The sequence below is a fragment of the Sitophilus oryzae genome, unplaced genomic scaffold (assembly GCF_002938485.1).
Source record: "Sitophilus oryzae breed Bouriz unplaced genomic scaffold, Soryzae_2.0 scaffold_467_pilon_pilon, whole genome shotgun sequence".
Lineage (NCBI taxonomy): Eukaryota > Metazoa > Arthropoda > Insecta > Coleoptera > Curculionidae > Sitophilus > Sitophilus oryzae.
In genome coordinates this window covers 1,192,737-1,209,629 of record NW_022147048.1, presented here as the reverse complement: position 1 = coordinate 1,209,629, position 16,893 = coordinate 1,192,737, and the positions used below count along the sequence as shown (strand labels likewise).

The 16,893-nt window shown below is 25.9% G+C and overlaps 1 protein-coding gene across 2 annotated transcripts in view; it reads right to left on the bottom strand.

The window, feature by feature from the left end:
• Positions 1-16,893, bottom strand: part of LOC115886113 (neurobeachin) — a 372,451-nt gene that overhangs the window by 299,580 nt on the left and 55,978 nt on the right. For both annotated transcript variants that reach the window (XM_030905177.1, XM_030905178.1), the window contains 4 exons: positions 14,795-15,309; positions 10,623-10,798; positions 8,623-8,770; positions 8,451-8,568 (listed from right to left, as the gene is read on the bottom strand). In XM_030905177.1, coding sequence (XP_030761037.1) covers positions 8,451-8,568; positions 8,623-8,770; positions 10,623-10,798; positions 14,795-15,309 — 957 coding nt within the window. The remainder of the gene's footprint in view (positions 1-8,450; positions 8,569-8,622; positions 8,771-10,622; positions 10,799-14,794; positions 15,310-16,893) is intronic.

Sequence of the window (16,893 nt, the reverse complement as noted above, 5' to 3'; positions counted from 1 at the left end):
GATAAATCGATAAATCGATAAATCAATAAATCAATAAATCAATAAATCAATAAATCAATAAATCAATAAATCAATAAATCAATAAATCAATAAATCAATAAATCAATAAATCAATAAATCAATAAATCAATAAATCAATAAATCAATAAATCAATAAATCAATAAATCAATAAATCAATAAATCAATAAATCAATAAATCAATAAATCAATAAATCAATAAATCTATAAATCAATAAATCAATAAACATGGAATAAAAATTTGCGTATAGAATCATTTAAGAGACATTAGTTAAAATCAGTCAGTCAAACAGTCATAAATCGACAAATCGATAAATCGATAAATCGATAAATCAATAAATCAATAAATCAATAAATCAATAAATCAATAAATCAATAAATCAATAAATCAATAAATCAATAAATCAATAAATCAATAAATCAATAAATCAATAAATCAATAAATCGATAAATCGATAAATCGATAAATCAATAAATCAATAAATCAATAAATCAATAAATCAATACTCATAAAAATTTGCGTAAAGAATCATTTAAAAGACATTAGTTAAAATCAGTCAGTCAATCAGTCATTAATCGATAAATCAGTAACTCAGTAAATCAATAAATCAATAAATCGATAAATCGATAAATCGTTAATTCAGTAAATCAGTAAATCAATAAATCAATAAATCAATAAATCATATAAATCAATAAATCAATAAATCAATAAATCAATAAATCGATAAATCAATAAATCAATACACATAAAAATTTGCGTAAAGAATCATTTAAAAGACATTAGTTAAAATCAGTCAGTCAATCAGTCATAAATCGACAAATCGATAAATCAATAAATCACATAAAAATTTGCGTAAAGAATCATTTAAAAGACATTAGTTAAAATCAGTCAGTCAATCAGTCATAAATCGATAAATCAGTAACTCAGTAAATCAATAAATCAATAAATCGATAAATCGTTAATTAAGTAAATCAGTAAATCAGTAAATCAATAAATCAATAAATCAATAAATCAATAAATCAATAAATCAATAAATCAATAAATCAATAAATCAATAAATCAATAAATCAATAAATTATATAAATCAATAAATCAATAAATCAATAAATCGATAAATCAATACACATAAAAATTTGCGTAAAGAATCATTTAAAAGACATTAGTTAAAATCAGTCAGTCAATCAGTCATAAATCGACAAATCGATAAATCAATAAATCAATAAATCAATAAATCAATAAATCAATAAATCAATAAATCAATAAATCAATAAATCAATAAATCAATAAATCAATAAATCTAAATCAATAAATCAATAAATCAATAAATCAATAAATCAATAAATCAATAAAATCAATAAAATCAATAAATCAATAAATCAATAAATCAATAAATCAATAAATCAATAAATCAATAAATCAATAAATCAATAAATCAATAAATCAATAAATCAATAAATCAATAAATCAATAAATCAATAAATCAATAAATCAATAAATCAATAAATCGATAAATCGATAAATCGATAAATCGATAAATCAATAAATCAATACATCAATACATCAATACATCAATAAATCAATAAATCAATACACATAAGAATTTGCGTAAAGAATCATTTAAAAGACATTAGTTAAAATCAGTCAGTCAAACAGTCATAAATCGACGAATCAATAAATCAATAAATCAATAAATTAATAAATCAATAAATCAATAAATCAATAAATCAATAAATCAATAAATCAATAAATCAATAAATCAATAAATCAATAAATCAATAAATCAATAAATCAATAAATCAATAAATCAATAAATCAATAAATCAATAAATCAATAAATCAATAAATCAATAAATCAATAAATCAATAAATCAACAAATCAATAAATCAATAAATCAATAAATCAATAAATCAATAAATCAATAAATCAATAAATCAATCAATCGATAAATCAATAAATCAATACACATAAAGAATTTGCGTAAAGAATCATTTAAAAGACATTAGTTAAAATCAGTCAGTCAATCAGTCATAAATCGACAAATCGATAAATCAATAAACCAATAAACCAATAAATCAATAAATCAATAAATCAATAAATCAATAAATCAATAAATCAATAAATCAATAAATCAATAAATCAATAAATCAATAAATCAATAAATCAATAAATCAATAAATCAATAAATCAATAAATCAATAAATCAATAAATCAATAAATCAATAAATCAATAAATCAATAAATCAATAAATCAATAAGTCAATAAATCAATAAATCAATAAATCAATAAATCAATAAATCAATAAATCAATAAATCAATAAATCAATAAATCAATAAATCAATAAATCAATCAATCGATAAATCAATAAATCAATACACATAAAAATTTGCGTAAAGAATCATTTAAAAGACATTAGTTAAAATCAGTCAGTCAATCAGTCATAAATCGACAAATCGATAAATCAATAAACCAATAAACCAATAAATCAATAAATCAATAAATCAATAAATCAATAAATCAATAAATCAATAAATCAATAAATCAATAAATCAATAAATCAATAAATCAATAAATCAATAAATCCATAAATCCATAAATCCATAAATCGATAAATCGATAAATCGATAAATCGATAAATCGATAAATCAATAAATCAATAAATCAATAAATCAATAAATCAATAAATCAATAAATCAATACTCATAAAAATTTGCGTAAAGAATCATTTAAAAGGCATTAGTTAAAATCAGTCAGTCAATCAGTCATAAATCGATAAATCAGTAACTCAGTAAATCAGTAAATCGATAAATCGATAAATCAATAAATCAATAAATCAATAAATCAATAAATCAATAAATCAATAAATCAATAAATCAATAAATCAATAAATCAATAAATCAATAAATCAATAAATCAATAAATCAATAAATCAATAAATCAATAAATCAATAAATCAATAAATCAATAAATCAATAAATCAATAAATCAATAAATCAATAAATCAATAAATCAATAAATCAATAAATCAATAAATCAATAAATCAATAAATCAATAAATCAATAAATCAATAAATCAATAAATCAATCAATCGATAAATCAATAAATCAATACACATAAAAATTTGCGTAAAGAATCATTTTAAAGACATTGAATCGAAAAATCAGTAAGTCAATCAGTCATAAAATGCGACAAATCGATAAATCAATAAACCAATAAAAAACCAATAAATCAATAAATCAATAAATCAATAAATCAATAAATCAATAAATCAATAAATCAATAAATCAATAAATCAATAAATCAATAAATCAATAAATCAATAAATCAATAAATCAATAAATCAATAAATCAATAAATCAATAAATCAATAAATCAATAAATCAATAAATCAATAAATCAATAAATCAATAAATCAATAAATCAATAAATCAATAAATCAATAAATCAATAAATCCATAAATCCATAAATCCATAAATCGATAAATCGATAAATCGATAAATCGATAAATCGATAAATCAATAAATCAATACTCATAAAAATTTGCGTAAAGAATCATTTAAAAGGCATTAGTTAAAATCAGTCAGTCAATCAGTCATAAATCGATAAATCAGTAACTCAGTAAATCAGTAAATCGATAAATCGATAAATCGATAAATCGATAAATCAATAAATCAATAAATCAATAAATCAATAAATCAATAAATCAATAAATCAATAAATCAATAAATCAATAAATCAATAAATCAATAAATCAATAAATCAATAAATCAATAAATCAATAAATCAATAAATCAATAAATCAATAAATCTATAAATCTATAAATCAACACATAAAAATTTGCGTATAGAATCATTTAAGAGACATTAGTTAAAATCAGTCAGTCAAACAGTCATAAATCGACAAATCGATAAATCGATAAATCAATAAATCAATAAATCAATAAATCAATAAATCAATAAATCAATAAATCAATAAATCAATAAATCAATAAATCAATAAATCAATAAATCAATAAATCAATAAATCAATAAATCAATAAATCAATAAATCAATAAATCGATAAATCGATAAATCGATAAATCAATAAATCAATACTCATAAAAATTTGCGTAAAGAATCATTTAAAAGACATTAGTTAAAATCAGTCAGTCAGTCATAAATCGATAAATCGATAAATCGATAAATCAATAAATCAATAAATAATAAATTGATAAATCGATAAATCGATAAATCAATAAATCAATAATTCGATAAGTCAATAAATCAATAAATCAATAAATCAATAAATCAATAAATCAATAAATCAATAAATCAATAAATCAAAAAATCAAAAAATCAATAATTCAATAAATCAATAAATCAATACACATAAAAATTTGCGTAAAGAATCATTTAAAAGACATTAGTTAAAATCACTCAGTCAATCAGTCATAAATCGACAAATCGATAAATCAATAAATCAATAAATCAATAAATCAATAAATCAATAAATCAATAAATCAATAAATCAATAAATCAATAAATCAATAAATCAATAAATCAATAAATCAATAAATCAATAAATCAATAAATCAATAAATCAATAAATCAATAAATCAATAAATCAATAAATCAATAAATCAATAAATCAATACACAAAAAATTTGCGTAAAGAAATCCCAGTCAGTCAAACAGTCATAAATCGATAAGAGCGATAAATATACAAATAAATTGATAAAATCAGTCAGTCAAACAGTCATAAATCGATAAAACGATAAATCGATAAATCAATAAATAATAAATTGATAAATCGATAAATCAATAATTCGATAAGTCAATAAATCAATAAATCAATAAATCAATAAATCAATAAATCAATAAATCAATAAATCAATAAATCAATAAATCAATAAATCAATAAATCAATAAATCAATAAATCAATAAATCAATAAATCAATAAATCAATAAATCAATAAATCAATAAATCAATAAATCAATAAATCAATAAATCAATAAATCAATAAATCAATAAATCAATAAATCAATAAATCAATAAATCAATAAATCAATAAATCAATAAATCAATAAATCAATAAATCAAAAAATCAATAATTCAATAAATCAATAAATCAATACACATAAAAATTTGCGTAAAGAATCATTTAAAAGACATTAGTTAAAATCAGTCAGTCAATCAGTCATAAATCGATAAATCAGTAACTCAGTAAATCAATAAATCAATAAATCGATAAATCGATAAATCGATAAATCGATAAATCGATAAATCAATAAATCAATACACATAAAAATTTGCGTAAAGAATCATTTAAAAGACATTAGTTAAAATCAGTCAATCAGTCATAAATCGACAAATCGATAAATCAATAAATCAATAAATCAATAAATCGATAAATCGATAAATCGATAAATCGATAAATCGATAAATCGATAAATCGATAAATCAATAAATCAATAAATCGATAAATCGATAAATCGATAAATCAATACACATAAAAATTTGCGTAAAGAATCATTTAAAAGACATTAGTTAAAATCAGTCAATCAGTCATAAATCGACAAATTGATAAATCGATAAATCAGTAAATCAGTAAATCAGTAAATCAATAAATCAATAAATCAATAAATCAATAAATCAATAAATCAATAAATCAATAAATCAATAAATCAATAAATCAATAAATCAATAAATCAATAAATCAATAAATCAATAAATCAATAAATCAATAAATCAATAAATCAATAAATCAATAAATCAATAAATCAATAAATCAATAAATCAATAAATCAATAAATCAATAAATCAATTAATCAATAAATCAATAAATCAATACACATAAAAATTTGCGTAAAGAATCATTTAAAAGACATTAGTTAAAATCAGTCATAAATCGACAAATCGATAAATCGATAAATCGATAAATCGATAAATCGATAAATCGATAAATCGATAAATCAATAAATCAATAAATCAATAAATCAATAAATCAATACACATAAAAATTTGCGTAAAGAATCATTTAAAAGACATTAGTTAAAATCAGTCAGTCAATCAGTCATAAATCGGTAAATCAGTAACTCAGTAAATCAATAAATCAATAAATCAATAAATCGATAAATCGATAAATCGATAAATCGATAAATCGATAAATCGATAAATCAATAAATCAATACACATAAAAATTTGCGTAAAGAATCATTTAAAAGACATTAGTTAAAATCAGTCAATCAGTCATAAATCGACAAATCGATAAATCAGTAACTCAGTAACTCGGTAAATCAATAAATCAATAAATCGATAAATCGATAAATCAATAAATCAATAAATCAATAAATCAATAAATCAATAAATCAATAAATCAATAAATCAATAAATCAATAAATCAATAAATCAATAAATCAATAAATCAATAAATCAATAAGTCAATAAATCGATAAATCAATAAATCAATAAATCGATAAATCGATAAATCGATAAATCAATACACATAAAAATTTGCGTAAAGAATCATTTAAAAGACATTAGTTAAAATCAGTCAGTCAATCAGTCATAAATCGACAAATCGATAAATCAGTAACTCAGTAACTCAGTAAATCAATAAATCAATAAATCGATAAATCGATAAATCAATAAATCAATAAATCAATAAATCAATAAATCAATAAATCAATAAATCAATAAATCAATAAATCAATAAATCAATAAATCAATAAATCAATAAATCAATAAATCAATAAATCAATAAATCAATAAATCAATAAATCAATAAATCAATAAATCAATAAATCAATAAATCAATAAATCAATAAATCAATAAATCAATAAATCAATAAATCAATAAATCAATAAATCAATAAATCAATAAATCAATAAATCAATAAATCAATAAATCAATAAATCAATAAATCAATAAATCAATAAATCAATAAATCAATAAATCAATAAATCAATAAATCAATAAATCAATAAATCAATAAATCAATAAATCGATAAATCAATAAATCAATACACATAAAAATTTGCGTTAAGAATCATTTAAAAGACATTAGTTAAAATCAGTCAGTCAATCAGTCATAAATCGACGAATCAATAAATCGATAAATCAGTAAATCAATAAATCAATAAATCAATAAATCAATAAATCAATAAATCAATAAATCAATAAATCAATAAATCAATAAATTAATACACAAAAAAATTTGCGTAAAGAATCATTTAAAAGACATTAGTTAAAATCAGTCAATCAGTCATAAATCGACAAATCGATAAATCGATAAATCAGTAAATCAATAAATCGATAAATCAGTAACTCAGTAAATCAATAAATCAATAAATCGATAAATCGATAAATCAATAAATCAATAAATCGATAAATCAATAAATCAATAAATCAATAAATCAATAAATCAATAAATCAATAAAACAATAAATCAATAAATCAATAAATCAATAAATCAATAAATCAATAAATCAATAAATCAATAAATCAATAAATCAATAAATCAATAAATCAATAAATCAATAAATCAATAAATCAATAAATCAATAAATCAATAAATCAATAAATCAATAAATCAATAAATCAATAAATCATTAAATCAATAAATCAATAAATCGATAAATCAATACACAAAAAAATTTGCGTAAAGAATCATTTAAAAGACATTAGTTAAAATCAGTCAATCAGTCATATATCGACAAATCGATAAATCGATAAATCAGTAAAACAATAAATCAATAAATCAATAAATCGATAAATCGATAAATCGATAAATCGATAAATCAATAAATCGATAAATCAATAAATCAATACACATAAAAATTTGCGTAAAGAATCATTTAAAAGACATTAGTTAAAATCAGTCAGTCAATCAGTCATAAATCGACAAATCCATAAATCGATAAATCAGTAAATCAGTAAATCAATAAATCAATAAATCAATAAATCAATAAATCAATAAATCAATAAATCAATAAATCAATAAATCAATAAATCAATAAATCAATAAATCAATAAATCAATAAATCAATAAATCAATAAATCAATAAATCAATAAAATCAATAAATCAATAAATCAATAAATCAATAAATCAATAAATCAATAAATCAATAAATCAATAAATCAATAAATCAATAAATCAATAAATCAATAAATCAATAAATCAATAAATCAATAAATCAATAAATCAATAAATCAATAAATCAATAAACCAATAAATCAATAAATCAATAAGCATAGGTAGTAGATTAATTTTATACATGTGTTTATGGATAAAATTATATATATTCTAGTATTATATTCGTTTTAGTTGCATTTTATCCGCTTAAGAAAATTCTTGCTCGGAGAAAATGCTCCTTAAAATACTTATATAATAAATAAATATTATTATAAGCTGATATTTCCTCCATAAAAAATACAATTCTTACCATTATGGTCATTATCTAGATCTCTGTCATCTGTCAATAATTCACTGTCATCAACCAGTTCACTGCATTGACCCTGATTTCTTGTCGCAGCCAAATGAGCATGAAATTCTTCTCTTGCCTATAAATAAAACATTAATTTATTCCAAAAATATTCGAATATCGCTTAGTTTACTTGTAAAATGGCATCTTCCGGGGCACCATGTTCAATGGCCGCTTTTAAGCTAGCTTCGGGATGACTGGAACCCAGTGGATTATGAACGAAACGTTTTCTTCTTCTCGCGTCGTCTTCCCATGCATCCAGTTTCCAAAATTCACTTAATCTGTATAAATCAACATGATATTTAAGGAATAAGAGACGTATAGAGAATAAATCAATAACAGTTGACGTGCACATCTTCAAAGACGTAGAAACTATTACCCTCCTATTACCAAACATTTTCTAATAAATAAAAATTAGTCTGAAACTTAGAGCACACTTTTTCCTTTTTCTCATAGTCTATATAAAAAAAGACAGCACTCCGTCGCACCAAGTAAACGAATAAGAAAGGCTTGATGTTGGTAGTCAAGGCATATGTTGCCGGTTGTCAGGAGGTTTTTCTTTGCAAATCTGAGTTTAAGGACTGTGAGTAGAATATCACAAAAAGTGAAGACAACTATTAACCAATTAGAACTTTGCATTTCTCAGTTTTCTCTTACAGTACGTCTGCTGGATCTGTGCACAGATTATACAGATTATAATCTTTGTTTTTTCTTTAATGTTTTTCGTGGTTCCAATTTTCGGAATCGGGCACTAGTTAAGTGACTAGTTTGCGCACATATCACGCCCACTTATGGCCTCTAAAATTGTGCACAGCGCCTGACCGGCACAGTTATTAGAGAGATATCGGAAAACCGAATAGCGTCATCCAGTATTTACGCGTACCTTATCATGGTTACGATATGCGCGAGTCTTATTCAAAGGCGCGAGTCAATTTTTAACGCAACACCCGCTAATAACGTTACCGCCTGACGTAATTTGCGGATCAATTACACCAAGCGCTCTTTCTAAATAACCTCTGATAACGTTTAAAAATTGCTTAAATGGGCATGTGCGGGTATTTGACAACCGGAGCCGGCCGGCGAGATCTTTTATTTTAGGTTATGTTTGAATTATTGCTTTAATTTTATTAGGTAATTTGATATTTAAGTAGCTGCGATTAGTTTTAATTAAATAAATATGGCCCAAAATATGGATTCAACCTCTTCCAATACTAAAGAACCTATAAAGAGTCTTAGGTTTACAGCAGATGACGACTTAGCCCTTCTAAGAGAATTTGTTGCTTGTTGCCCTAAACCCACTGGCAGACGTTGAACAATAAAGCACTGAAAATAACCACTTTAGCCCTTTAGTTTTAAAATACCTAGTAAACAAAACAATTTCAAAGTTTTAAATTCAAAGTTAGGTTAAGTTTAAATAGCGGACGCGACGCGATCAGAATTCTTTCCAATCCGATAACTATAAATGAAGAGAGTTAATACCACCTCACGTAAAGGAAATAACACCTGGCCTTATTAACGTCCATGCACGCTATTCGGTTTAGCGATATCTCTCTATTACGCTGTTTATTGTTATTTTACGCGAGTTTATTTTTGGGCACAGGAAATTTGACTCGTTTGCACATCGTCATAAAAAACAATTTTCGTACCACGAATTAGGGACAAGATTTTTATCTGTATACTTATAGGATACCTAATCTGTGATCTGTGTCTATGAAAGGAATGCGGACAAAAAACATTTAAATTAACAACAATATATTTTATTCGTCGTCTTGACGAGTACGTCACCGCAAATCGCTCCGCCCACTCATTTTATACTTACTACTTGCAAATTTGTCGAATTTTTATTGATGAGACGCGTCGTCTAATTTTTTACGAAAAACATCGAGAGAATATCGTTTCCCCACTCACGGATACCCCGTAGCTATAGAACGGACAGACGTACTGTAGACAACTTGCTATATAATAACTTTATTTAATTAGAATTTGTTTTGCGTTTGTAATAATCATAAAAAAAAAACAATATTGTTTCTAAAATTGAAGTGAAAAATTAATGACAAAATTACGAATTTCATTTGACACTTGTAAAAAAATGCACGCCAACATTTATTGATTTTCTTGTATTTTAACAAATACCTGTACTCGTTAATATCTACAGAGCCCCAAGCGCCGTGCTTGTTTGCCATGATATTTCTCACTTTTTCTAGCAATTTACTAGCAGTAACGTTATCTCTTCTTCTGGCCGATGTAATTAAATGATCGCACATTCTTTCCTCTTCCTTTCTGTCCATTAGAGTTTGAGCACATTGAGTCTAAACAATAAAACATTATAAGTTAGGCAAATAATAATTAATGATACTGGCCTGCATAAGAATCGGCAAGAACTGGCCGAAATTGAAGCCCTGACTCCCAAATATTAACTCCTTTTTCCTCCTCCATGACACTACCTATTTTTACTGTTTTTCGATAGATAGTTTCGTGGGATGAAATGGATTATTTTGGCTTCTATATTGTTGTTACATGGTTTTTTCTAGGTAATTATTTTTGTAATAAAATAACTCGATTCGATTTTTTCAGTTTTAAGGTAGATTCTCATTATACTTTCCATATCAGCTCCCTTCCCTTTCCCTTTCGTTTACATAAAATATTATGTCATGTAAATGAATAGGACAATGCACACTATCCGTTCCGTTTCCCGTCCGTTCCATGACCTCTCCTTCCATACATCTTTTTTGGTGGACGGACTGAAGCCTATCGGAACAGCGTTGTCAAGTTGTTACATTTGTACCAGCCCAAGTAGCAAATTTTATTTTATAAAGGCTGTATAAACAGCTATGTGATCAGTTTTATAGGATACCTCAATTCATATAACGTGCTATAAGACCGTAATATGATAGCTTTACAACCAAAAAAGGCCCATTTTTATACAACCGTTTAGTAGTATAGAAGTTCTATAAAAAGGGTATACAACTCTTATGCAACTATTTTACACAGCTTTATATAACTATTATAAAACTAGTTTTATTGTGTATTACGTGGTCACATCTAATAAACAGAACAATAAAAACATTTGATCATTTAGCGAGGTAAAAGTGTATTTTATTTTTTACTGAAGAATATTAGGACCAAATTATATTTTAAGCGTGTCGTAAAATGAATCTAGAGGATGTGGATTGTTAAAAAGGAGACTTTACTCGACGGTGAAAATGGCGGGTAGAGCCAAAAGGTACAACAAATATGTAATATAAAAAATCATTAATAGGGTTTGAAAAGTAGGGACAATTTTTGTTGCGCCGAAAATTTTACTGGTAGATTATAGGTATGTATTTGGCAAAAAATTAAAGCGCTTTAATTTCGATTAAGGTTTACGTATAAATTTAAACAATAAAATAAAATAAAATTTTCAAAAATTCTTGTTTTTAATTTAATTAAACAGTTTATTACTGTATGTGAGAATCTTATCTTAAAATAGTTCTCAAAAATAACATTTTACAATTTATTTTGATGTTTTTAATTTTGCTTCATATAATGGCGGCCATCATAGGCCATACAAAAATTCTGCCTTAAACATGGCGAATTATAATACAACCATTTTATTATAAATGAATCCCTTAAATAAGTCTTTGTTGTAAAATAAAACGATATAGGATAAATATCTATCATTACGCAGAATTTCCAGGCACTATAGAACTATTTTTGACATATTGAGATTTGTGACAAATAGATGTTGCCAAATCTCATTTGATTAGTATTTAAACTAACAAACATGATCAGGTTTTCATGGATGCATGCACGCAATGCATTTCATGCATGCCCGACGAGTGAGCGGCAACCCAAGGACTTGGAAAAACAACAATAAAACAATACAAACATTACTACAGTAAAACTTTTACATCAACGTGGCAACAATGCTTTGAAGAAGCCAGACAACCCGAGAGATATTGGCTTTTGGGAACCTAGGGAATTCTCGGGATTATTTGCCGTAATTTCGATGAGTTTTTTCTTACATGCTCTTTATAACTACCACTGCGTTTGTTAACTTTTTTCCAACTTTGTCCAGAATTCATAATAGCTGTGATTGATTTTACTCGTACGTAGATATTACTTTTGCATCAACAACAATAACAAAATAAATAACTAGGTATACCATTCAATTCAAAATGTTGTTATATTATACGTTACCAGTTTTATAATGCAGATATTACAGCGAATTTATTTTGTTAATCACAATTTTATCATATAAGGCTATATAACTAGTGTTGTATACAGCACCGTAGTTTAACGCAATAAAACATTCTATCATACAACGTAATACAACTTTAATAAGACAAGTTTAAGTAACTATTATATGATCTTGTGACTACTAGTTATATGAATATTATAAAACTCTTACATGGTGGGTATAAGAGTCTAATAAAATAATATGTTTGTTATTATATAGCATTGTCTTATTAAGTGTTATATCATACTAAAAGAAATTATCCTTTAATGCGTTATAGGATACGTTGTAAAAACCACTAGAAAATAGTTTAATATGACAACTTTTATTAAAAAACAGAATGGTGGAAACCAAACGCTTAATAAAATCAAGCAGTCCTTAAGACAACGCTATTCGACTGTTATAAAATAATTCAATCCTTTTAGAACTTCTTTTTGCTACTTCTAGCTGTGTTAAAATTTTGCTGATATTTATTTATTCTTTCACCTCTTAATTAAAACTATTACCTTTTTCAAAAGATATAATGTTTAAAAATAAAACTTTCATAATGATATAAATTCAATAATTTATATCATCATACTTTTTATTATACAATTATAATAAAAAGTATGGAACTGATACTGAACGGAAGTTTACGTATAGCGTCAATACAATAAAAAATACGGAACGGATATGGAATAGATATGAAATGGAAACGGAATGTACACAGGTAGTACAATTGAATGAACCTTTACACATTTTTTTTCACAATATTTTGATGTAATCACTTATCACTCAAATTTTAAATACATATATTAATTTCCTGCTATGCGTCCCAATCATACCAACTTATTTCTTTGTAGAATAAAATAAACTACTTTGAAATTATAATAACAGACACATCTATGACTCTCAAGGATTTTTTCATTGGACTGATTATAATCAGTTTAAGTAACTATTATATGATCTTGTGACTACTAGTTATATGAATATTATAGAACTCTTACATGGTGGGTATAAGAGTCTAATAAAATAATATGTTTGTTATTATATAGCATTGTGTCTTATTAAGTGTTATATCATACTAAAAGAAATTATCGTTTATTTTTTTATTATCGTACCAGTATACTGGGTTTTTAGGGAGAATGGAATGGCAAAGATAGGGTATGATGAATGACACTACAAAGTATAAATAGCCAACACCAAAATTTTGGAGTACGGTTCAACTGCTTATACATAAAAGCCGAATTTCTTTTTCTTTTTGGATTTATTAATGTAAAATAGTTTACCGTTGGAATAAATAAATAAAAAAATAAATAAATAAAAGTAGAGATCATAATATTATCTTTCCTTTTTACAGCTAAAATAATTATTTTCACCTCTCCAAATTAAATTCGTGTCTATAAAATTGTGATTATTATAGAAAAGTGATAAAAATATGGTAAAAATGGAGAGAAGATTTCCCTGAAAAGAAGTAGGGGAAAACGGGAGCTACATTTAGAGTCAGGACGTCATTTGATATAAGACTCAGCGAAAATGGTGCCAGAGCTCAAAAATAGGTGTTTGCACACCAGTGCAATACAGTACGTCTGCTGGATCTGTGTCTATGAAAGGAATGCGGACAAAAATTATTTAAATAAACAGCAATATATTTTCTACGTCGACTTGACGAGTACGTCACCGCAAATCGCTCCGCCCACTCATTTTATTAACTATTTGCAAATTTGTCGAATTTTTATTGATGGGGCGCGTCGTCTAATTATTTACGAAAAACATCGAGAGAATATCGTTTCCCCTCTCACGGATACCCCGTAGCTAAAGAACGAGCAGACGTACTACAGTTCGTCTGCTGGATCTGTGTCTATGAAAGGAATGCGGACAAAAATTATTTAAATAAACAGCAATATATTTTATACGTCGACTTGACGAGTACGTCACCGCAAATCGCTCCGCCCACTCATTTTATTGGCTATTTGCAAATTTGTCGAATTTTTATTGATGGGACGCGTCGTCTAATTTTTTACGAAAAACATCGAGAGAATATCGTCTCCCCTCTCACGGATACCCCGTAGCTACAGAACGGGCAGACGTACTGTAATATAGAACGTACCTCAAAATCAGCATGTTTTAAAACATCGTCCGCTCTCATTCTGTTTAGAATAAATTCGGCTTCGTTCGCTACTCGAACGATGTGATCTTTCATGGCGTGAGACAACAATCTGCCTTCATTGATCAATTCGATAAAAGCTAAACCTGCGTGTTTTTGTAGAGAATTTTGCCATTCCTGTGAGCATAGCAACATAACCAGTTCTACGACCGACGTACTGTTTTTAAACGTGGTCAAGCCTTTGCCTTCCATTAGAAGTTCTTGACCGTGCGATCCAACCAAGGTTTTAGACAAGAACGGAGCAAAATCAACCATGATTTCTCGTAACAAGGGACAGACTGAACCAAGAGCCATTTCCAGTTTCTGCGTCAAGGAGGCTTCTCTGGACGGTGTGGGTATCGAAATGTGATCAACCAAACTGCTGACTGGAAGTTCATCTGGTCTGATTTGGCTGGTGGGAGCTTGTAGCAAGTTTTCAGGGACCCGCACCACTGAGATTTGGCCTAAATGTTTTTCGCCTATAAAATAAAGCCCAAATCATTATTAATTCACCATACAGGGTAATCAAAATCGACCCTCGCCATTCTTAATAATTCTCAGTATACATTTTGTTTCGATACATTTTTTCGTGGTAGATAGAGGGCGCTGTTTGACATCATAACAATATTGCATTTTGAATAAAAAAATTAAATAGCAGGTTATGTTTCTTTTTACACAGTTAAATAGAGCAAAAATTTTCCAAAATATCAGCGCAGCCGCATCTTTTTATCTTCTCTCTAAAGGGAGATATTATGAGGAAAAATAACGTTAGGCTGCCGCCTAGGATTATAAGGTCTAAAAATTATACTAGTAGGCTAGAAAACAAAAAGAAGTAAATTGGTTATGTCAAAATCTCTAAACGTTTAGTTTTCTGAGAAAAAATTACGTCATATATTTTTAAAAGCAAAATAAAAACACTAAATCACCACAATACACCAAAACACTTTTACTTTTACACTGGACGCGCGTTTCGCTAACCATGTTAGCATCATCAGCAGATGATTATAAACTAAAGTACAATCTACAAGTTGACCGTTTATATACTCGCTCAGTGGGCACAGAGTGGGCGTGGCAAAATCTAGCCAACCGAGTCAGAGCCCACTGAGCGTAACAGTTAGATTTCCGCCACTAGAGTAGTAGGAACAAAGAACTTGAAGGAATTGGACCGTTGTCTCTGTTCATACTATCTTTACATTTATTAATTCTGATGCTTTCATATGCATCTAATTGCCTGTAATTTGAGACTTGTTTAATTCATTTTAAATTATTAAGATCTATACAATGTTCTTTATCAACAATATGTTCGGCAACGCATGATTTATCCGGTCTACCATATCTTATCTGAGCTAAATGTTCTTTAAATCTAGTTAATATTGATCTTGTAGTTTGCCCAACATATTTCTGATTACAATCTTTACAAGAAATTTCGTAAATACCCGACCTTTCCAGTGGAGGTGTTTTATCCTTTGGATTACCTAATAATTATTGTAATTTATTATTAGCACTATACACAAGTTTATAATTGACATTCTTAAAAATTCCTTTTAGACCACGGGATAACTCTCTATCCAACGGTATCGAAAAATATTTAGACGTATCTTTCTCCACTTGAAAAGTCGAATTTTCAGAAATCGTTAACCTATACCTACGTTTTCTAATTAATTTATCAACTAGTGAAGGAGAATATCCATTACACTCAGCTACATTCCTAATGTAATCTATTTCTATTTCATATCCTTCGTTGGAAAGTGGGAAACTAAGTAATCTATGAACTAAGAAATTTAAACTAGCCATTTTATGTTCAACACTATGATGTGATTCATTAGGAATATATCTGCGTGTGGTCGTATTTTTCCTATAGATATCAAATTCCAGGCAATTATTAATATTTCTAATAACTAAAACATCTAGAAATGGTAATCTGTCGTTGTTCTCAATTTTATGCGTAAATTTAATGGAAGGAAAACGATTATTCAACTTAGAAATAAAATTATGGTCTAAACCGTGGTCTAGAAGGAATTTTTAAGAATGTCAATTATAAACTTGTGTAGAGTGCTAATAAT